Below are 24,345 nucleotides of genomic sequence, written 5' to 3' on the forward strand. Positions count from 1 at the left end.
TGAGCCTCATTTAAGCACAAACTAAAATGCTGAGCTAGATTTTGACCAGAGCTCTGTACTGTACTGTGTAAAATGACCAACAAGTCATAATTGGCATTGTAATATGAGAATATCACTCACTTATAGACAAATACCAAGAACTTCCCATTACATTTTATTGGTAAGTTTTTTTTTTAATAAAGATGCTTTTATAAAAGGTACTGAGGGTAATATATAGAACATGGGATCATTGTTGAGTCTTTCTCAACCTGACAACAAGGGAACACACCATATTGTGAAATCATGAAATGTCAGTGAAGCATCTCTGTGTAAAATAAAAGGCAGTGTCTTGGGAATTCATGTGTGTAAGGCACAAAGAAAATAGAGTGAAGAGAGGCTGCTGTATGGGGAGCAAAAGTGACACTTAACAGTTACACATAATTGTTTTTTTTAAATTAAGACGTCATTTCATTTTCATTTAAGGTTTTTTTGTTGTTGTTAGGGGATCAGCCTGTTTGTACAGTTGACTTGTTGATAGCTGTTCCTCTACAGTCTTATTTATGTTCAGTCCGCAAGATTTTTCTTGTTAGCGACTCACATCCACAAAGGGAGTGTCTGCTCCTCCAGTAGCAACTTGAGACTCCATGACAATCAATGAAGACAATATAAAACCCTGGGGGAACCTCCACAGTTTTCTGGGAGTTGAGAACAAAGCGCTGGTGAGGTTCTCAGTATGTAGCTACAGTATGCAGAGGAGATTTTAGGGTGTAAAGTGAATAAAGAGACCCATCTTAAAGTGTACATTTGTGAGGGAAAACAATGACCCAACCTGTAACACACTATAACGTGAAAAATCTGAGACAGAATTAACTCCTTTTTATTTTAAACGCATGTGATCATTGAGTAAGAATGCAGCGCTTTGCTGCACAGTGGGTCACTGTTTTCTTTTATTTTTTTAAATTTGCAAAATCCAATATGTTTCTTTTTGTAATGTTTAACAGGCAATAAAATGAAATGGGTTCTGAAATGTTGTAGATTCCTTTTATCAAAGTGTCACAGGGGGCTGCAGCCTAAACCGGCATGTATACAGCTTGGGGAAAAATGAAAAGACCACTCCAAATGTTCTGTGTCTCTCACTTTACTATTTATAGGCATATGTTTGAGTAGAATGAACATTTTGGTTTTAGATCATACACTACTGACAACATTTCTAACAAATTCCACAAAAAATGTTGTCAGTTAGAGCAGTTTCAGTAAGTTATGTAGAGATGAAGATTTACGAAAAATCCAGACTGGTCTCTTATTTTTTTTCGGGGCTGTATATCTCACACCCAATGTAATCAAACATTGGGTGTGAGATATACACTGCTGCCCCCGCCATATTAATGATTTTTTTTTTAATTACCATTTGGAAATGTACTCCAGTGTTGTCATTTAGAATAACCATTTCATTTTAGGAAGGCTAATCATGGCGTATTTCAATTTCACATACTATACTGTAGCAAGCGCAGAACTGTGAAATACCATGCAGATTCTGAATGCTCTCTGAGGCCACTGTATTGCTACTCAACATAAGGAGTAGGTTTAGAGTCAGTCCTACAGGTATGTTGCACCACACATTTCTTGACATGTAGAAGCACTCTGGAGTATGAGCAGTTTTTAAAAAAATGATGGGGTGGGTCCCCATGTATCATGTATCAGACAATACAGTTTTGGTGTACATGTCATTTTGTTTGTTACAAGGAAACTCCACAGGGCACCTTTAAAGGGGCAGTCTGATTTTTAAGTTCCTCTTTGTCCAGCAAGCAGGTTCCACTATCATCACATGGCTTGTGTATCAAATGAGCAGTTTCCTTTTCATTCATGCTTATTCAATACTGCCACACACCCCATCTACACCTTATCTGTATTTACTGTATTACAAGTTATAAATGTATACACGACAGATTGGTATCCCAATACAATCGGATCAGACATATTCTAAGACTCAAACAGCCCAGCAAGTTGAAACGTCACCTTTTCGCAAGCCAGGCAAAAAGCTTGAAGTATAGCTGCGGAAGTTAGCAAGTCATTTCAAAAAAATGTATTCAAAAATGAACTTTCATATTGAGATCCAACGCGACCAATGCAGGCCAACAACCCAACTATACATTTTAATAGCAGGTGTGAAGACCCAAGAATCACAAGTCATTGCCCAGATACAGATCGTGTTTCTTTCTACCGGGTGGAAATGTGGCATAGGATTTTGGATAGTCCACGTTGTGTTCACACCATAGTTCACTGCTGGTAAGTAGAAAGACTGGGATCTCTATGTGTCTGCTCTGAATTCAAATGATTTGAATGCAAGGATCGAGACTGAGTGTTGAGTCAATAAAGTCTTTGACAAAAAAAGTGGCCATTTTCAGCTTATAGGGAGTCATTATGATCTAACTGGCCATTGCAGCAGCAGCTGTTATTGTTTTCCTATAGCTTCACCATTCTGACCAGTGACCACAGAATGAGCTTTAACAGTGTCATTCCAATTGATAGATTCATTCGTTTCATTGTTTCAGTTCTATTGGCCCTTTTCTCTGGCTCCTCTGGACAGGGCCAACATGTGTTTTGCAGTGTGTGTATCATGTAAATGACATGAACTGTTTCTTGAGAATGGTTGTCGTTCAAATAACTTTTTGTCAAAATCAGTAAAATTTCTCCTCACGATCCGCCTACTCCACCTTTAAAGCTCACATATTATACACTTTTCTGTCAATATTATATGGTCTTAGAGGTCCCTAATACGTGTTTCTTTAGTTGTTTGCTGAAAAAAACGTTCAGATCATTTATTGTAGTATGCCTCTATTCCCTGATGTTCAGCTAATCTCACAATGGCCTATTTTTTAAACCGAGCTGCAGCTCCCCTCGTAAATATACAATCTTTGAGCTTCCCCCGCCCCTCTCTGGAAGCGACGGGTCCATAGCCTGTAGTAGTAGCCTGTCCACAGCATGGACCTATAAAGAAATGGACAGCGGACTGAAAACCGTTGGAACGTTGAAGCCATTCATTCCTATGAAAGCTGCTCATTGGCGCAGGGCGACCATACAGGAAGTATTCCTGGCTTCGGCTTCCGCGTACACGGTGCCAACACGCCCCTAAAGCGTGACGTGCAGTGTACGTTTCACTGACGTTCTTGGATGAAGAAAGCAGTGTAACCGAGTGTAACCCATGCCTCCTCCTCCCGCGAAAACAAACTGAAAGACGCTGAAAGCCGTTGGGCTAATAAAACGCTTGAGGTGGCGTTTTGAAATGAGAAAACTTCAGTTTTATTAGTACATGGTCTAAAGATAAGTATGAGCCTATGATTGATATCCAGAAAAAATTTGCGGAGACACAATCTTGTTCGCCGCTTGTATTGTGTGGACGGGGAAATCTGCCTCTGGGCTCCATGGAAAATAAGCTCCCATTCACAGCATGCAGTACCAATGGGTTGGCCACTAGTCCATGCTGGCTGCTCGGAGAAGGCAGCATCCTGGGGGCCTGGTCCACAGTGCCTGTACTGAATGTTAGCACGGAAGATAACGGCTAAAAATATCACGAAAATCAGTGAAAAAATGAGCTTCAAAGTTAGACTTAAACTCTATTACCTTCCTATGCTTTGTCTGGCTAAAAACGAGGCATTTTCAGACTGCTGTGGAGAATATAAAGAGCTTGTTATGGGCAAAATATCAATGCTTTTCCCGAAGCTAGCTCGGAAGCTAACGGCTAAAAATATCACGAAAATCAGTGAAAAGATTAGCTTCAAAGCTAGACTTCGACTCTATTACCTTCCTATGCTTTGTCAGACTGCTGTGGGGAATATAAACAGCGTGTTATGAGCAAAAGCTGGTTGCTTGTCCCAAAGCTAATAGCTATACACCAGGCAGTCAAAAATACCAATAAAAACTATTATTTTAGTTTCACCGTTTAAAAAAAAGCACAAGTAGCTTCCTATCTGTTGTGTTATTAAAAACGAGGCATTAATAGACTGCTGTGGTTAAGATAAATTAGTGGAGTATGAGCAAAAGCATTCTGTGTTGGTGTATGTAACATTCAGGCTGTACTATGGGCATCTTGTCGCTTAGCGGGGAAAGCAACATGGCTGTCGCTCGGAAAATTTTCCAGAGGATCTCGGGGCCGTGGACCAATAAGAAATTGGGGGGGGGGGGGTTATCATAGACTACTGCACGGTGGAAGTTTCTGGTTACTAATGTGGGGGGGAAGCATGGACATAAAGAAAATATGGGGATGTGGCTGTGCAGTTTATGACGTCATAAACCGCGAGAATTCTGAACGGAGTATATTGGGGGGAGGGGTGGGGGTTTCAGAAAGGGGGAGAGTGAGAAAAGGAGAGATTGTTATTTTTTAAAATATTTTGGCAGTCTCTAGGCACACCGTGGACCCATGGATATGTTGGAACACATTTAAAAAGTGCATTTAGCATAATATGTGACCTTTAACGTCAGCCATGGTCCCCCATTCTGCTCAGTCCATCGACACAGACAAACATTTGGAAATGATTTAGCTTTAGAGCAGTTGATTCATGTGGACACCGCCTTTCACAGAAACCTAAAATCTCTGGTTGTATTTCAAAAACCACTGCTATTCTTTGGCTTGACAGTTTCTCTAAACTGACTGGAAGTTGCGACAAATGACATTTTTTCCAGACAGATTGGAGCACAGTGCTGTTGATTTTAATATTTCTTTTGCACAAGTGGACATTTTTTGAATGGTAGTGGTGCTAAAGAAAATGTCAGAGAATAACCAAAAACAAACATGTCCCCCTCTTAGAACTATAAATTCATAGTCTATAGATGACACTGCTTTAGATGGAGAACCCCCCACTCATCCCAGTGTTTTGGGGTGAGTGGGAATATAGGGAAAGGACATTGGCTTTTACAATTTTTACATTTTGTCACGTTACAATCACACGCGTAAATGTATTTTATTGGGATTGTATGAGATAGACTAACTCAAAGTGGCACATAATTGTGAAGTTTGGTCTCATCTGACTAGAGCACCTTCTTCACAGCTTGTGGCAAGGGTTGGAGTAAGGTGCTCTGGTCAGATGTATCGTCTCGCACAGCCAGACCCAACTACAGCTAGTAGTATGGTCTGGAACCAAATATCGTTTTGAGGATTGGGGGATAACTGGGCTGGCCTCTTTTCATCTTTTTAAACCAATCTCAACAATCGTCTTGGGCAGCGCTAAGCTCAGGAAGCCCAACGTGTCCTTTCAAAATAGTGCAATGCCGTGCCGTGTGTGTGCCATGTGTGCAGCAACATTATGAGCTGGATGCTATCAAACCATATCAAACACACGCTCGTACTTTGTGTTGTCTCCCGTTCTGAGCGGAGCATAAACGGTAGACTACAGCGGGGAAGAGGAAGGGGAGGAGCCAGACTAGGTCAGATGATACCAAACTTGAAGTTTTTGGAAAACTAACACTGCACATCACCCTGAACACACCATCCCTACAGTGAAACATGGTGGTGGCAGCATCATGCTGTGGAGATGCTTCTCTTCAGCAGGTACATGGAAACTGGTCAGAGTTGATGGGAAGATGGATGGAGCCAAATACAGGGCAGAACATCTGTTAGAGTCTGCAAAAGACTTGAGACTGGGGCAGAGGTTCACCTTCCAGAAGAACTACTACTCTAAACATACAGCCAAAGCTACAATGGAATGGTTTACACCTAAACAGATGCATGTGTTAGAATGGCCCAGTCAAAGTTCAGACCTAAATCCAATTGAGAATATCTGGAAAGACTTGAAAATTGCTGTTCACAGAAACTCTCTATCCAATCTGACTGAGTTTGAGCTATTTTGCAAAGAAGAATGGGCAAAAATGTCTGTGGATGTGCAAAGCTGGTAGAGACATACCTCTAAAGACTGTAATTGAAGCAAAGAATTGGTTCAGGGGGGCTGAATACGCCACACTTTTCAGCTTTTTATTTATTTAATTAAAAAAAAATTAAAAACCATGTTTCATTTTAATTCCACTTCACAATTATTCGCCACTTTGTGTTGGTCTATCACATGAAATCCCAATCATTTTCCATATCAAATGTCATGTGAATATGATGCACTGGATGGGTGATGAGTTATGTATAGCTCCACCTAAAACAGAGTCAACTGTGGAACATTTTGTAACTTTTTAATGTAATAGTTTTGTTTGAAAGCAAGTGCAGTAGGATACTAGTCAACGCTCTTTAATCAGTCTTAGAACAAGAATGGTGTCAGCTGTGTACACACACACACACACACACACACACACACACACACACACACACACACACACACACACACACACACACACACACACACACACACACACACACACACACACACACACACACACACACACACACACACACACACACACACACACACACACACACACACACACACACACACACACACACAAAGAGTTAGGACTTTTTGGCATTCACACATGAACGTTCCAAGGTAACCTGGAAATCAGTTTTTGGCTGATGGCGCGTAACACACAAACTGTTTCTGTTGTTGGAGAACAACAACACAAATAAAAAAAACTGTGGCTAAATTGTGAGAGCCATTATTCTCTGCTCTTAAATACACACTTCACATCACGATGTGTGTAAGCAGTAACCTGTAACTCATTAGCCAATTACGGCCGTTCAACAAACAGTTATACTTGACTATAGGCAAAGACCAACAGAAGGAAAACGATAGTGCATATATCAGTAGCAGAGTTGGCAAAAAAAAGACCTTAAAAGACCTTAAAAGGATATATAATGAGACAGAAAGGTTTTAAATAGTGCTGGGGAACATTACAATCTATTGTAGGCTGGCAGCTTTTCTTAAAAACGTCTCTTTTTAAAAAAACAGTAGGAAGCAACACATTTCACAGGTCATGGGATTCATCAAGGCCAAAAAAATAAAATAAAAAAAAAGCATGAAGCTACCAAAACATAGCTGGACTGACTGCATGATTGAGATGCACCACACTCTACAGTACCATAACACCATTAGGATGTTCTTCAGCTAAAGCAGTCTGGCTACTAGTAATAACACAAGCTAAGTGTAGAGGTTGACGTCATCAAGACAAACTCTGGCGTGAGTGTGACAGGAAAAATACTGCGTACTATTCACATATCTATACTGAGCGCTATGCTAATGTGGAAGCAATTTCTTGGTGAGTGAGTGGCAAGGGGGACTGTTGGCATCCAAACATTTTGAAGCAAGGCCTGCTTTGATTTCCTGGGTAGAATGAGACTTTAAAAGGATACACACAACAACAACAAAAACACATTCAGACAGACAGGTACAGGTGAGATCAAGTGTTGAGGCCTGATGGGACAATTCCACATTCTTCTTCTGTTCACCAGACATACACACTCCTGTTGGTCACTGGTCAGGTGTGTGTGTGTGTGTGTGTGTGTGTGTGCAGATCAGGACCTTCTGTCACAGTAAATTATACATCATCTCTGATGCATTTGTACACCTGTACTCCACACAAGAGTAGTAAAGAAAATCACGTCATTTGATTAGAACAGAAGCCACAATAGTGACAATAAAAAGGCCTTCATTGTACAGTAGATGCATGATTGCTTATAAAGAGTGTTTTTGAATGAGAAAAAAAAGCTTATCTGTAAGATTTCAGTCCTGGTTGAGTGTGAAGTAACACCTGTAATAACCACTGGGGGCAGAACATACATCTTGAGTAACTTACTGTATGTGTTGTATCCGTTTGTATCTAAACAAAGTGTGGGTGGAGAGGATGCATTGTGTCTCCTTGTTTTAATGAAGCAAGTCAGTTAACAGGGACATTGGACCTTGTAAAACTTCTTATTATCCAGTCTTGTCCTTTATGCTTTATGTCCAGTAGATGCAGGTATATAGTTTTTCTGTGAATCCCTTTTAATGCAGATAAACCATTTGCATCCTGCACAGGACAGGCAGATAGAAAATAACAATGAAAAAGACGTAAATGTAATGATAATGCGAGTTCATTCAAAGGCTATAGCTTAAAAACTCCCAACCATTTATGGTATAATGAAACTCTTAAGGATTATAGCTGTAGTAGGCTATTTGGTGTCACCTGATGAGTTGAGATGCTTTCTATGGTTATTAGGTTACACACAGAATATACCGCAATGTAGTTATAATTATAAATAATTATAGTTATGTGTTCATAAGAGCTGCAGACACCCCCCCATCTCTTTGAAAATGTCTACTTCTGGTGTTGCAATTTGTAAATAACAACAGTGAAACAGTGACTTTTCAGGACGATTTCTAACTTGAAAGTGTTCCGGGGTTCTGAATTTCCTGTGAGGAAGGTTTGTTTATTCAGTTATGAGAAAACACCTTTGAAAAATGTTCACTTCTCTGACACACCCAAAGTTACATAGTGCACCTTTAATTAGGCTGTTCCCTTAATATTAAGGTTAATAAATGAATGTGTTGTATTTACTGCCCCTTCAAAATGTTACATCAGGGATTCTTGAGAACCGGGACAAAAGGCCGTCTTCCATATGTAACAGCTGTTATGTTTAAAACTAAAAATATTTAAAATTGTAGATGTTATTAGGGATTAAGAATAGAATGTCTGGAGCACAATTATCCCCCTAAATGTAATTTCATCATTATTATGTCAAATATATGACACTTGTTATCTTCTCACGATGTCCAAAACAGTGTGTCCTCAGATAAAGTTTACATTTTTCATATGCAATAAAACCTATTAAAAATTTACTTTAATTATTAAAAAGAGCTTTTTACATCAAAAGCAACACTAAATCATCTCTCATATCAATAAAAACAGTTTCCCTACAACACATTCATGTTTTATAAGGATTCTAAGTGGTGGGACCACTTAACTGTAAGTCAACACCGTCAGACATTTCATTATCTAAAATGTAATAAAATCAGGCGAAATAAGGGGCAGCTGTCACTTTGAAGGACCTCTTGTCGAATTCTACGAATATCTTGTCGAGTACATTAGAGTCAGACAGGCTCTGATAAGTGTTGTAGTTCTAGAATATTTTACATTCCAAATCTTGAAAGTCCTGCGTCACAACCATGATATGTCAACACCGACTTACAATTTCTCAAGAAGTTATTTGAAATTTTTTGATAATTTTATTTTCCTGAAGTAGTTCATACTAGCACCTAACATCAACATAAAAACCAAATGGCTTCTAGATAAATTCCATTTGTTATGTTTAAGAAACATTAAATATGTCAACACCGTCAGACAGGAAATCTGACGGAGTTGACATCTGACGGTGGTGATAGGCCAATGACGGTAAAAGAGACAAAAGCTGGGAGGTTGTGTCAAAGCTCAGTAGCTTAGTATATGTTGGATACATACACGTAATTTAATTTGCCGAAACATAGGGTTTGTATTGTTTCAACATTGCACCCCGTTTTGTCCCACTTCTCAAGAATCACTGATATATGTTTTGAAATGATATAAGGTTAAACAACTGGCAGAAAGCCACAGATACTGTCATCTACTCTTTGTTTCATCCCTTCAGAATTCTACAAAATGCATATACAAACAAAATCTTTTATTTTGGAAAAGATTAGAAAAGTTGATATAGAATTCTGAAGAAGAATTCCTTTAGATGTCTTAAATAATAGCAGAAAGAGTTACTATTCTACTATGACTGTGAGTTGCATAAACAGAGTACAGTGCATTCAAAATAATGCTGTACATATTTATGTGGAGTCAGCGATTCTGGAGAATGCTTGTTGACAAAATCACTTTCTCAAAATCAGTGAATATCTCCTCACGATCCACTACCTATCTGTACTGTGCATGCACTGAAATCAGTGAAAATCCTGTGAGGAGGTATGAACTGATTTTTGCCAAAAAGTGATTTTAACAACAAGCGTTTAACTGTAACAGAAGGTGCTGATACACAGCAGTAGTGAAGGAAGTGTGTGGCCAGTGACGAAGAGGAGCACCTCAGTACATATTCACAGCTTTTCAGTCAAATGTCTCCCACCTCCTCCGAAGGTCCTCCGCCTTCTTTTTCTGGGGCGTAGCCGGCTTGGCCATAGTCAGCAGATCACTAAAAGGATCCTGATTGGTGTGGCTCAGTCTCTCAGCACCAAATGGCTTTAACGGCGTGTTTGCGGCCGTACTGGGGCCAGGCGAGGCGTCCGCCAGGCTGGACAGAGCGTGGTTGCTGGCAGAGGATTGAGGCAGGGCGGAGGGGGGGAAGGCTCCGTAGCTGGGGGGCAGAGTGGAACTGCCCGGCGAGCGCTGTCTATAGAGCCCCGGTAGTGTGGAAAAGGACTGTGGATGGTGTGGTGGAGTGTGTAAGTACGGAGGGGGCCCGTACACGGCATTGAAGGGGTTAGCACTTACAGTCGATGACGGGTAATGCATCTGAGGGGAGGTGTGCTGCAGAGAATGGGCAAAAGGGTTGAGCGATAGGTGAGGATGCAGCGGGAAAGGAGGCAGGCCTTGTGGGTAAGACCTGGGCGGTAGGGTGGGTTTGCAGGAAGGTGAGGAGGACACACCCATATCTACTCCGTCGCTCATTGAAAGGGAAGTGGTCGAGCTGTTGAGAGGGTCCAAAAGGCTCAACAGATCCAGGCTATCATCGTCGGAGGTATTAGTGGGCATCAGCAGCAAGTCCCCCTCTGTGCTCATGGTCAGGGCTTGGCGAAACTCTTGCCCGCCCGATGAAGCCCCCCCTCCTTCAAACGCTGCTTTAGAGCGCGCCTGGGCCAGAGGAGGGGCCAGGACAGCAGCCAGCTCAGGGGTCTTCCTGCCGTGGGGCCGGGGGATGGTGATGTTTCCTGGGGTGGATGGGTCCAAAGGGTCAGGGCCCTGCAAGGAGCATTCACGGCTGGGAGAGTGGCTGTCTCTCTGCACAGGAAGCTGGACAAAAGGGGGTCTGCTGCTGCAGGGAGGGGCCACAGACACGGGCAAGGCTTTGCTTTCATCCTGCCCCACACCCCACAGCTTGTTGTAAGGGTTGGCCAGCCGAAGACCCGGAAGCGTCCGAGAGTGTTCGCCCACACTCAGGTCCATCCGCTGCAAACACAAGAAATCATTTGAGAAAATTTTAGTTTTTTTCCACAGTCAGCCCAGTACTTGCACCTTAAACTGACAGTATAGACAAATAGTTACTTGTTCTTCATGCAAGGGTAGCATTAGGTGTTTTTTTCCCCTACATTCCAGGGTAGGGCTGGGTATTGGCAAGGACTTCACCATACGATACATGGCTCACCATAAGATAGATCAGGATACAATGCATATTGCAATATATTGCGATATTCCACATACAGTATCTCACAAAAGTGAGTACACCCCTCACATTTCTTCAAATATTTCCTTATATCTTTTCATGGGACAACACTGAATAAATGACACTTTGATACAATGTAAAGTAGCGTGTGTACAGCTTATATAACAGTGTAAATTTACTGTCCCCTCAAAATAACTCGACACACAGCCATTAATGTCTAAACTGCCGGTTACAAAAGTGAGTACACCCCTGAGTTAAAATGTCCAAATTGGGCCCAAAGTGTCAATATTTTGTGTGGCCACCATTATTTTCCAGCACTACCTTAACCCTCATGGGCATGGTGTTCACCAGAGCTTCACAGGTTGCCACTGGAATCCTCTTCCCCTCATTCATGACAACATCACGGAGCTGGTGGATACTGGAGACCTTGCGCTCCTCCATCTCCTGTTTTAAGAAGCCCCAAAGATGCTCAATAGGGTTTAGGTCTGGGGACATGCTTGGCCAGTCCATAACCTTTACCCTCAGCTTCTTTAGCAAGCCAGTGGTCGTTAGGAGGTGTGTTTGGGGTCGTTATCATGTTGCAGTACTGCCCTGCGGCCCAGTTTACGAAGGGAGGGGATCATGCTCTGCTTCAGTATGGCACAGTACATGTTGGTATTCAATGAACTGTAGCTCCCCAGTGCTGGCAGCACTCATGCAGCCCCAGACCATGACACTCCAACCACCATGCTTGACTATAGGCAATACACACTTGTCTTTGTACTCCTCACCTGGTTGCTACCACACACTCTTAACACCATCTGAACCAAATAAGTTTATCTTGGTCTCATCAGACCACAGGACATGGTTGCAGTGATCCATGTCCGTAGTCTGCTTGTCTTCAGCAAACTATTTGTGGGCTTTATTTTGCATCATCTTTAGAAGAGGCTTCCTTCTCGGACGACAGCCATGCAGACCAGTATGATGCAGAGTGTGGCGTATGGTCTGAGCACTGACAGGTTGACCCCCCCACCCCTTCAAGCCCTGCAGCAATGCTGGCAGCACTCATACGTCAATTTTCCAAAGCCAACCTCTTGGTATGACGCTGAAAACGTGCACTCAACCTTCTTAAACTGGGCTGCAGGGCAGTATTGCAACATGATAACGACCCCAAACACACCTCCAAGACGACCAGTGGCTTGCTAAAGAAGCTGAGGGTAAAGGTGATGGACTGGCCAAGCATGTCCCCAGACCTAAACCCTATCGAGCATCTTTGGGGGTTCTTAAAACGGGAGATGGAGGAGCGCAAGGTCTCTAATATCGACCAGCTCCGTGATGTTGTCATGAATGAGTGCAAGAGGATTCCAGTGGGAACCTGTGAAGCTCTGGTGAACTCCATGCCCAAGAGGGTTAAGGTAGTGCTGGAAAATAATGGTGGCCACACAAAATATTGACACTTTGGGCCCAATTTGGAATTTTTTTCTTAGGGGTGTACTCACTTTTGTTGCCTTCGGTTTAGACATTAATGGCTGTGTGTCGAGTTATTTTGAGGCGACAGTAAATTTACACTGTTATATAAGCTGTACACTGACTACTTTACATTATATCAAAGTGTAATTTCTTCAGTGTTGTCCCATGGAAAGATATAATGAAATATTTGAAGAAATATGAGGGGTGTACTCACTTTTGTGAGATACTGTAGTTCAATGAAAAGGGAAAATACAAGTTGCTGTGTAACATCTGGTTGGTCTTAATACCTCACATTAGCATTAAATCATTTTGACTGAATTTGTCAGCTGAGTTAATGTGAAACTTCAATTCAAATTCAAAACCCAGCAATCCCGGGTGACTAGCCGTACTGCGTTTAAAACATGCCTTTTCTTTGGGAGCTGACGATACTATACAGATATCACAAAAATAAATATATATACATTCAAAGGATTAGGTGGTCATCAAAGTTCATTGGGAATGATCTTCTGATGACCATGAATATCCACAGCAGATTGTAAGGCCACATTGTTGCACTGGTTCAATACAAACTGGTTTAAGTGGATCTGGACGTGTGGAATGAATGCTTTATGTTTTAGGAACAACAAGGTAGTTGTACAAGAGGTACTTAAAAAAGTTTTGGCAGCAGAAGATTTGGACATCTGACCTGGTAGGTAAACTTTTCTTTGAGCTCCTCGTGGTCTTTGGGAGTCCTCAAGTCCTCCAGACTTTTAGCCAGGGGCATGGGCTGGCTGTCGGGCTCGTCGTGGCAGCTGAAGAGATCCCCCAGCAGCTTGAGGTTGGAGAACTTCTCAGTGACGGGGCTGGGAGGGGCAGTGTGACTCTCTGCCCCAAAACCAGGGTCGTCCCCTTCCATCAACTCAGCCTCTTTCAGGGAGCGGTACGGCTGAGGCCTGCAGGGCAACAGGGTTTGACTTAGGGCTCATTTCTTTACCTCACATATCATTAGATCAACATGGGTCAAACCCGTAAAAGGACCATTTGACAATTATCTTAAATAAAGAAAGCACCTAAAGGTTTAAAGGTTTATTCCCTTCCAATCTATACCATGCTTATGGGCGATCTCTGTAGCCCTGGTTTATATTTGAGTAGTTAAGAGGATAAGGATTGAAATAGTCTTTATTTTTCTTATCGTCAACAAATCCCTTGAATCCAGAACTTCTTCATGGCATCTAGGAATTAAGAAATAATTTTTACTATTGTAAAAATTAATATATAGTTCTCTTTTGGGCCCTGGAACAGTTGGGATTCGGGCTGAGTTGCACACACAATATGTTGTTTTGTTGATTTTTTCTTCATGTGATTGGTTGACGTTAAGTTTCATGTTGCCCTGCTGAGACAATTCTACTCTTGTAAAATGGACATTGGGACATAACTGAGGGAGGGAAAGTAATGAAGTTAGAGGGCATCAGTGGTTAATGTTAGCAAACTCCCTACACATGTTTTCCACTGTAGCAGCATCTACCTGAATAAAGGCAACAATAATTTAAAAAAAAATCTTCTCTTATGATTTAAGTTACACTGATACATAAGCATGATATAGCAAATTATGCTATTATAAAATCAATTTAGAACCCATGTACGGTTAAAATAACCTGACGGAATGTCCGCTTTCTTCAAACTGCATTTCTTTGAAGCAAATGTTTGCCTGTTAACGACCTCGATCAAACACATGTGCATGATCAAACTTCAAGCCATTCATTATCTACCTTTGCCTTAAGTAAAAATTCTACTCTTTACCTAGTCCAAACTTAATTCCAGGATTTCCCAACACAAGGACAATAATATCTTCCGTGTTTCGCCTACTTTTTATTTTATTTTGCATTCTACATTTACTTTATATTTATATGGCTCACCTTATCTCTACTCTTCTATCTGCACTGTGTCCTTGCTCTACTGTTTGTGTTTATGTGTGTCTCAGGTGTTGCTCTCTTCACTTGTGTTTTTCTCTTCTTCTATATATCACATTGTTGAGAGGAGCCTGAGACTTAAGAATGTCATTACCAATGACTGCTGCTGTAATTGTTAATGTGCATATGACAAATAAACCTCTTGAATCTTGTATCTTTGAAGCACATGTAAACATATATTCCATTAGAAAAGAAAAGAGATGAATTGAAAAAAGTCAATAGTGCAAAGCCAATCAAAGAGATGCATACAGCGGCGACCACTCGAAAGGGACGGAGAAGAGAAAGCTGTCGGGCAAGCCAGAGATGGACTCGTGGTCGTACTGGAGCTCGTCGCCGGACGAATCCTCCGACAGAAAGACAGTGTAGTGACGAGTAGGACGCACAGAGCTACGGCCAGGACAAGCACACACACACAGCTCATTAAGACAGACAGGTTAATCAAGGCAATTCAAAGTAGTGAGGAAAAAAAGGGAAAATTAAGAGAAGGAAGGTTAAAAGGTGGTAATATCCCTTCACGATTCCGCTGTCCATACTGCGTGAGCGTTAGGAGTGGGAAAAATAATCGATTCTCCGATGCATCGCGATTCTCTCTCGAACGATTCCGAATCGATTCAGATAAGTTAATAATCGAAAAAAAAAATGTAATTAGATTCGTAAATACTAGTATTTTCTGCACCACTGCGCATGCACACCACACAAGTGCGAGTTGTTATAAGTGGCGACAAAAGGGCTGAGAGCAGCAAACCCATATGACCTGCACCGGCTTTGTTTCTGTTTACGTTTTTGTATGAGAGCTGAATTCCAAGCCATACTTTTTGCACAATGTGTTGAAATGACATAGAAAATAATAGAAAAGAAATCCTATAGAAACATGATTTACTTTACGAGAGCAGAAAGAAAATAAAACTGAATCGGTTTGGTTTTTACATACTTCCATATTGTGTTGAAAGCTGCATTGATTATTGCACTGGTCATAGAAAGTCATGTTTGTGACAAGAAAAGCCTTTTCTCTAATACAATATTACAGAAGGCAATTCATCTGTTGATTGTATTTAATGATCATTACAAAAGTAGGATGTGATTAGCAAACTCAGATGTGTATATAAATATATTTTTGAAAATCACACATGGGTATGCACGTAAAATTTTTTTTGCATCAAGATGAATTGATAATCGATTTTGAATCGAATCGTTGACCTCTGAATCGGAATCGAATCGTGAGGTGCCAAGAGATTCCCACCCCTAGTGAGCGTGCAACCAAAAAATCCAGTGTTAATACAAAGCCTAGACTCTGTAAATATAAACAAAGGATGCCACGATAGCTATAGCAACATGCCTGTTTACAGAGCCTAGGACATGTATTAACAGTGGATTTATATTTTGAGCGCGCCGCACACAGTACAGACAAGTAGCGGATCGTGAGGAGATATTAACTGATTTTGACAAAAAGTGATTTTGACAACAAGCTTTCTCCAGAATCGCTGACTCCATCTTTAAAGGATTAGTAACGGAGTATGAGTTTTTATTTTGATTTACAGTGTATCAGGGTTAGTATGTATTACTGTACTAGATTAGTTCTATGGTTTCTAGTAGCTGTGCAATTAGTTGTAAAAGTAGACAACAATGGTACAAACAAACAAACCACTGGACAACATCTGTGTAATAGCTGACATCAATCCCAAAAACTTTGAATCCTTTGGAACCTGAAAGGATGCTAACCTTGTCCGTCCCACGGTAGCACTACACAATTGCATCAGAGTTCATACTGTTCATTAACTGCCTCAATTATCTTTCAACTGTAGTGAATAATGTCTACATCAAGCAAACAAGCTGCATTTTAGTCTTCTGTTCTGATACAGTCCCGGAAAAAAGTCTTGTTGCTTGGGTACAAGTTGACCTTAAGTGCCCCTCAAATATATGTCTAATCCATTATGTTTTTACAAGAAATGGCTCATTTCAATCCCCACAGCTTTTGAAATAAATGTGCCAAATGAAAGTGCTGAAAAGCATTCTAACGTTCATAGCTTGGTAAAGTCCACTGAGTCACTTTTTGCAAGGACAAAAGTCTTGTCACCTTGTCACATGACTCACCCAATCCTAGATTACAGCCTCACCTGTGATCAATAATTGATCAATCAATTAGTGGGTGTGTATTGGGTGTGTATAAAAACAACCCCAAGCACACCAGACCTTCACCTCAACTGCAACATGCCTAAGATTCACCCTGACACCAAAGCGTTGATTATCAAGAGGCTGAAGACCAGCGCCACTGCTGAGGTGGCTGACACCTTCAATGTGTCTCAGCATCTAGTACAAAGAATAAAAAAAAATATTTGGAGACTGGAGATGTTTTTGACAAGCCCAGGTACGGCAGACCCTGCAAGACAACTGCTCGGGAGGACGGTTTGTTGGCTCGAAAATCCAAGGCCAGTCCCTTTTCCACTGCAGCAGAGCTCCAACAGGCCTGGTCACCTCAAGTCCCCGTGTCAACCAGAACAGTTCGTAGAATTCTGTCTCGAAATGGTCGCATCAGTGCCTAGAAACCAGCACTAAACAAAACGCAATTAAAAAAAAACGTGTGGCATTTGCCAAGGCTCACAGCCTGCTAAAAGGATGGACGCTGGAAAAGTGGCAGAAGGTGGATTTTTCAGATGAATTTTCGGTTGAACTACATCACAGCCGCCGCAAATATTGCAGGAGACCTACTGGAGCCCGCATGGATCCGAGATTCACCCAGAAAACAGTCAAGTTTGTTGGCGGAAAAATCATGGTCTGGGTGCAAGAGATTTGCAGGGTGGAAGGCAATATCAATAGCCTAAAATATCAGGAAGTATTAGCTACCTCTTACATTCCCAACTATAAAAAGGGGTCAAATTTTGCAGCAGGATGGTGCTCCATCGCATACTTCCATCTCTACATCAAAGTTCCTCAAGGTGAAGAAGATCAAGGTGCTCCAGGACTGGCCAGCCCAGTCACCAGACATGAACATCATTGAGCATGTCTGGGGTAGAATGAAAGAGGAAGCATGGAAGACCAAACCAAATAATCTTGATGAGCTCTGGGAGGCATGTAAGACTGCTTTCTTTGCTATTCCTGATGACTTCATCAATACATTGTATGAATCATTGTCAAACCGCATGGATGCAGTCCTTCAAGCTCATGGAAGTCATACAAAATATTAAATATGGATCTCACAGCAACACTACTTAATTCATTGATGTTGTGCAACATATTTTTGTATTTGAAGTAAATGATTTGTTAAATTTTCATAATACTCTCTGTAGGCGACAACTTTTGTCCTGCCAACATCTGACCTTTCTGTGTTCATTAAATGATCAATATTTCTTCAATGAAGCTAATTTATTTTAGAATATCAAAAATAATTTGGGAGGGTTTTAGCTTTCATATGAGCCATTTCTAAAAACAATGGATTTATTGAAAGTCAGGTTATAAGCTGTTGTTTCTACAAAATGGATAAGCGACTTGGATGGATAATAAGACTTTTGTCCGGGACTGTATGTGAGAACAAGGAATTTAAATTTTTAGATTTGGTTTAGGGTTATCAAACTAAAGCTTCAATTTGAGACTTTCTTTGAAAATGAGCTCGGGATGGTCTTAGCAAACTGGGGCCTCTACTAGTCCACTCTATGGTTCCCAAGCGAAGACCCTAAAGTCTAATGCCATCCATAAAACTGATTGGAAGCATACAAAAACAATCCTGTATGAAGCTTTGAACATTACATTGCAAGTTGGAGGACTTATGAGTTAAACGCTCAAGTGAAATACACATTACTTACTCTGAAACACTGCTTTCCAGACTCACGTTGCTGTTTGGTCTTTTCAACAACATTGGGGGTCGAGCCTGTGGAAGCAAAAATATGAAAAACACAAAGTTTCAAGGCATGCTGGGAAAAACTCCACCCACACTGGGGCTGAGTTTAAGATAAGATAAGACTTTATTAATCCCCCGTAGGAGAAATGTTTGTTGGAAACAGCCCAGCAGCAGTGGAAGGACACAGGATAAAAATTACAATACAATAAATAAATACAAAGTGCTAATGCATAAGTAAGCTTTTTTGAGCTTCCTTTATAGAAAAGCCCTTTGTTCTGTCGACTGTAGTTCAAATGAACAGCATTATAGATAGTATTGATGAATTCAGGTCATCTCATGGTAATACAGTATATGGTCTTGTAGGCCGACCCTTGTTGAAGCAGTTCATTCATACAGTGCCACTCCGTTCTGCCCACCTGTCCAAAGTGCACTGTGATTGGGTTGTTGTGGTCCAGGGCTGGCCCCTCCATCCTGTTAAAGCCTGTTGAGCCTTCGTCATCGATGACAGCTGAGCCTGTGCTGGAGAAGCCATTCTCTGTCTGCTCCTGTAGAGGCAGACATGGGAGGTGAGAAGGGGGGGTGGGTGTGTGTGTGTGGGGGGGGGGGGAGGAGAGTCAGGTGTTTGACTTTAAGCCTCACTTTTTTGAGCTTCTTTTATGGAACAGCTGATGCTGTCGTAAACAACAACAGCAAAACAGTAACTCAATGTGTCTCAGCATCTAGTACAAAGAATTTTTACTTCAAACAGTGTTCAAGGGATCACATTTTCCTGTGAGGAAAGTGTGTTTATTCATTTATGAGGATACACCTTAGAAAATTTTCACTTCCAGTGTTTCCCCTACCATTATACAGGCCTGGCGGGGCTGCCAGGCCAACGAGACCCCCCGCCAGGCCAACAGCAGCCTGACTTAAATTTTTTTTTAAATTTTTTTAAATCAATCTTTCATTCATTCCGTAATAATCATTTGCGCGCGTCTGCGCAAATGAATCCTGTGAGAAACACCACATGTGCAAACGTACTGAATGTGAAAGCATAACCCTATGCCCTCATTCTTAACGGGCTGTCAAAAGAGGCTCATCCCAAATGGGGTTCGTTTTGGTCAATTTCTTCTAGAAATTTGATACGCACGCGGCGCGCATACTCTTCATCAGCTCTTACCACCGGGCCTAAAAAAAATTCTAGGGGAAACACTGACTTCTCTAACACACCCGGAGTTACATAGTGCAGCTTTAAGGTAAGTCAGGAACGTGTTAAACTGTCCACACCTTTGCTGCTGTAGCTTAAGATTTAAACTTAACACAAGATGATCCATGGTTTGTCAGCAGCGTGGCACTACATACCTTCTGCTTAAGCCGGCTCTTGACTTCCTTGATGCGCATTTTTGCATGGTCTTTAGCCTGTCAACAAGCATAACCAAAGCCAGATCATTGCCATTGTCATTTCTAACAAAATGTATCTTTTTCAATTCCAACAGAAGCTGTACTTACAAACTTGTAAGCGGTCTTCATGGCTGGGTTGGCTTTGGTCTTCACTGTGTTGAAGATAGCCCCGCCTCCTTTCTGTCAGTAAACATTTACACTTTGAGTGACGCTAATAATAACATTCAGTCATCTTCTATTAGGGAGGTTTTCTCTCAAACAACAAATGGACATAATATACGAGAGCATGAGTGCATGCAAAACAACCAGGATGAACTACAAATATCTGAATGATCCTTAGAGGCTTCCCAGAAGTAAAGCTGAGAGTGAGGTGTCCTGATGGAGGACATTGTAGTTAGACATACTGAAAGGCTTTACCCACTGATCAAGAATTAAAAGGAGGAGGATTTGCACTGACTGAGGAATGTCCATTCCACGCAATACAAATCAGCAGCTGTACACTAAGCCAGAGATGTGTCAATGAGACTCCCATTTTAGTCAATAGGAAAGTAAATATTTTATCAAATCTAGCTCTTAGCAACAAATGACAGGAATGCTATTAATGTACGTAATGTTTTCTTTAGGGGTAACATGCTGTCTGTCTGTGTCATAACATAGAGACTGGCTCACCTTCACGGTGAACAGCCACTGATGGTAGATCCTGTCACTGCCTGTATGGGGAAGGTCAGAACAATCAAAAAGTCAACAGCATCACGTTGTGGGCATGCTGCGTACTAGCTGAGAAGGTCTACGGAATTCAGAAACATTTCAGAGTTCCTCTTGGTCACTTCTATCAAAGATGGCCTTTTAAATCTGTAATACCTGTGGTGGTGTCAGGCCATGTGACCTCCTAATAAATATGGAAGACTGTTCACAACTTTATAAGAAGAGCAAAGCTGTGTAACCAGGACCACAACGTTTGTATTAACTAAGGCCAGTAATAGCAAGCTGAAGTGAAGAGAAAACAGGATCTCGTTTATCCCGTCAGTAACACATTACTGCTGACTCACCTGCATATTCTCCCATGTTCATTTCCTCCTCAAAGATGTCACTGAAACCTTCTCCTGCGTTCAACAGGTCCAAACGGCCATCAATGAACTGTAGTGGAACAACAACACCAGGTAGAGTGTAAAAGGAAGAGCAAACATTTCTGTGTGTCTGTGTGTGTGTGTGTGTGTGTGTGTGTGTGTGTGTGTGTGTGTGTGTGTGTGTGTGTGTGTGTGTGTGTGTGTGTTCCGAGACTGCACTAGCACACTGTTTATGTGTATGCACCGGACCCGGGGTGGTATTAGCACCATATCCATTAAAATAAATAAATAAAATTATGATGATTAGCCCCATACCATTGAATATCTTTATCCGTGATTCAAAAAAGACAGCCCTGTTTATCATGTGTGTGCAGGTTGGTGAATAGATAGTGTGTATATTGTCGGAAAAATAGACTTGGAGCATAGAAGAAAAGATGCTTTGAGGAGTGCCTCACCTGGGCAGAGAGCTGCAGAGATTAAATGAAAGCTACATTTTTTCTGGGGGAGGTCACCTAGAACCCCATTTTATTTGGGAATTTGGTATGACCAAGGTTTACCTGCTGCAGTCTTATTTTTGAAACGTGTGCCTTGTGTGTATTATTGTAAGCCTTTGTATGGGGACAATGCATGGGTAGATTCAGTTTATTTCATATAAGAAAAAAAGATCGTCCCCTTAGAATTTTCAACTGCTCCCTCAGTCATTCCATCCTGGTCCCAGGCCTGGAATGGACACGTAATCACATGTGCGTGCATAAGTGTCGGAAGTTTTCCCTTTCCCATTTCCCCCCAGTAATAGCTTAATATGATTATTTTTCTAAGGGTGTGTGTGTGTGTGTGTGTGTGTGTGTGTAAGTGTGTGTGTGTGTGTGTGTGTGTGTAAGTGTGTGTGTGTGTGTGTGTGTGTGTGTGTGTGTGTGTGTGTAAGTGTGTGTGTGTACCTGTTTGAATAGCTGCAGCTGGATAGCATTCAGGAGGAATTGTCTCATGGCACTGGAACGATGGTTGATAAAGGTTTCCTCATTAAATGTTATTGGCTCTCCCTACACATGCAGGAAGACAAACAAACTATTACAGCGCTGTACAACACACATCATTCTTGTTAATGTACAGGATATTAACATACACAGTACAGTGGATATTCAGTCATAGCTCGACTCGGCTATTTAATTAGACTGATGTCCTTGTTGTACAGTAAGAAGCCCGGGAGGAGAATCTATTTATTGACCTTTCAGCTTGTTAGTCTTGGACCCTTTTTTCAGGTGACCTATTACTTCAGGAGCGGCTGCTAGTTAGGAAGTAGCTAACGATTAGCGAGCGGCTTATAGTTAGGAAGTAGCTTATGGTTAGCGAGCGGCTACTAGTTAGGAAGTAGCTAACGGTTTGCGAGCGGCTAATAGTTAGGAAGTGGCTTACGGCTAGTGAGTGGCTACTAGTTAGGAAGCAGCTAACGGTTAGCGAGCGGCTAATAGTTAGGAAGCAGCTAACTATTAGCGAGCGGATTATAGTTAGGAAGTAGCTTACGGCTAGCGAGTGGCTACTAGTTAGGAAGTAGTTTACGGTTAGCGAGTGGCTACTATTTAGGAAGCAGCTAAAGGTTAGCAAACGGCTACTAGCTAGGAAGAAGCTTACGGTTAACGAGCGACTTCTAGTTAGGAAGAAGCTTACGGTTAGCGAGCGGCTAATAGTTAGGAAGCAGTTAACGGTTTGCGAGTGGCTAATAGTTAGGAAGCAGCTAACGGTTAGCGAGCGGCTAATAGTTAGGAAGTAGCTTACGGTTAGTGAGCGGCTACTAGTTAGGAAGTAGCTTACGGTTAGCGAGCGGCTTCTAGTTAGGAAGTGACTTACGGTTAGAGAGCGGCTAATAGTTAGGAAGCAGTTAATGGTTAGCGAGCGGCTACTAGTTAGGAAGCAGCTAAAGGTTAGCGAGCGGCTACTAGTTAGGAAGCAGCTTACGGTTAGTGAGCGGCTAATAGTTCGGAAGTAGCTTACGGTTAGCGAGCAGCTACTAGTTAGGAAGCAAGCAACGGGTAACGAGCGGCTACTAGTTAGGAAGCAGTTAACGGTTAGCAAACGGCTACTAGTTAGGAAGTAACTTACGGTTAGCGAGCAGCTACTAGTTAGGAAGCCGCTAACAGTTAGCGAGCGGCTAACAGTAAGCGAGCAGCAAATTGGTTGCATGTGGAGCAGCGGTATGGATAACCTCACAGCAGTGTACATTTCATATGTGCTGTTCACAGAAAGCTCATCTTTGAGAAATCGATTTAGCACAATTTTAGTCCGACTAACACAATACATCGATTTCCTCTCACGTCACGTAAACCTTCTGTCCGTTCACATGATGTTAGAGGAAATCACATTCAACATTTGACATTCAGTCATGACCTTTCTACTTGTTAAGATGAAGGTGTCAATATTCATTGGAGGAGGATGGGGAATGCTCATGTTTGTGTTCAGTTCCACCATTATGATTCTAAGCATTGCTATTGAGTTCCCTGGTGTGTGTGGTGTACAGTACATACTGACCGGCTCAAACTGCAGAGCGTTCCTATAGCTGCCGAACAGAGCCCCCTGGGTCTTGAGGAAGGCCCGCGCCACACCGTCACCTGTCGTTGTTGAAACCTTCTTCAGTCGACTTTTCAGAGATGAGACCTGAGTGACATTAAGGCACACTCATTGGAACACAATGTTGTCGCTCAATATTTACATCCATAGTAAAAGGTGCACTATGTAACTTTGGTTGAGTCAGAAAAGTGAACACTCTCTAGGGTATATTCTCAACTTAATGAATACAATGTTCCTCACGAAACACTGTTTAAAGTTTAGAAGGCTTCCTGAAATTTTCACTGTTGTTGTTCACAGCTAGCCTGGCTCCGCCCGCCTACTTCCGGCCAAATTTCATTTTCCCTTCAGTAGTCAGTCTGGGTGTACAGCGCATTTCCCAGATTCTCCGGAGAATCTACAGCCGTCCAATCAGCGAACAGAGCGAGTGGCTGAGAATGATGACGTCGAAGTCGCGCTCCAGTTTCAGTTGAATGCTGCGTTCCTTTATACTCGGAAGAAGGAGATTTACGACTTGGTAGTTCCAAGTTCTGACCTGTCTGTGTTCCAGTGCATCTGCTCGCGAAAGTATGGACGCCTAAAACCTTTCTCGTCCAAATAACTAAACGTTAGGCTCTAACAAGTTACTGTTGCCAGGTACCGGTAGATTCATAGACTACAATATGTAGTGAAGTCGGAAATTTCCGAGTTCCCTGTCTAACTGGAACGCACCGTCAAAAGCCGGCGCATGACACACGTGACGACCAAACGTGATGCGATTGGTTGGCTAATCCAGAGTGGCACTGGGCAGATCCAATAGTTTTAAACTTCAACAGACACCCGCCTCCAAGTGAGTGAACGTTTGCCAATTACAGCACTTCCAGACCT

General features: G+C 41.8%; 1 protein-coding gene across 1 annotated transcript in view; it reads right to left on the minus strand.

Moving 5' to 3' along the window:
* Positions 1-8,922: 8,922 nt before the first annotated feature.
* Positions 8,923-24,345, minus strand: part of dennd1a (DENN/MADD domain containing 1A) — a 31,506-nt gene continuing 16,083 nt past the window's right edge. The window contains exons 13-22 of the mRNA XM_080046188.1: positions 23,443-23,568; positions 21,858-21,959; positions 20,902-20,989; positions 20,522-20,562; positions 19,961-20,032; positions 19,814-19,870; positions 18,889-19,017; positions 18,438-18,502; positions 13,377-13,623; positions 8,923-11,028 (exon numbers count right to left, since the gene is read on the minus strand). Of these exons, the coding sequence (XP_079902314.1) occupies positions 9,970-11,028; positions 13,377-13,623; positions 18,438-18,502; positions 18,889-19,017; positions 19,814-19,870; positions 19,961-20,032; positions 20,522-20,562; positions 20,902-20,989; positions 21,858-21,959; positions 23,443-23,568 (1,986 nt within the window). The 3' untranslated portion in view covers positions 8,923-9,969. The remainder of the gene's footprint in view (positions 11,029-13,376; positions 13,624-18,437; positions 18,503-18,888; positions 19,018-19,813; positions 19,871-19,960; positions 20,033-20,521; positions 20,563-20,901; positions 20,990-21,857; positions 21,960-23,442; positions 23,569-24,345) is intronic.

Source organism: Ammodytes marinus (assembly GCF_949987685.1).
Source record: "Ammodytes marinus genome assembly, chromosome: 18".
NCBI lineage: Eukaryota > Metazoa > Chordata > Actinopteri > Uranoscopiformes > Ammodytidae > Ammodytes > Ammodytes marinus.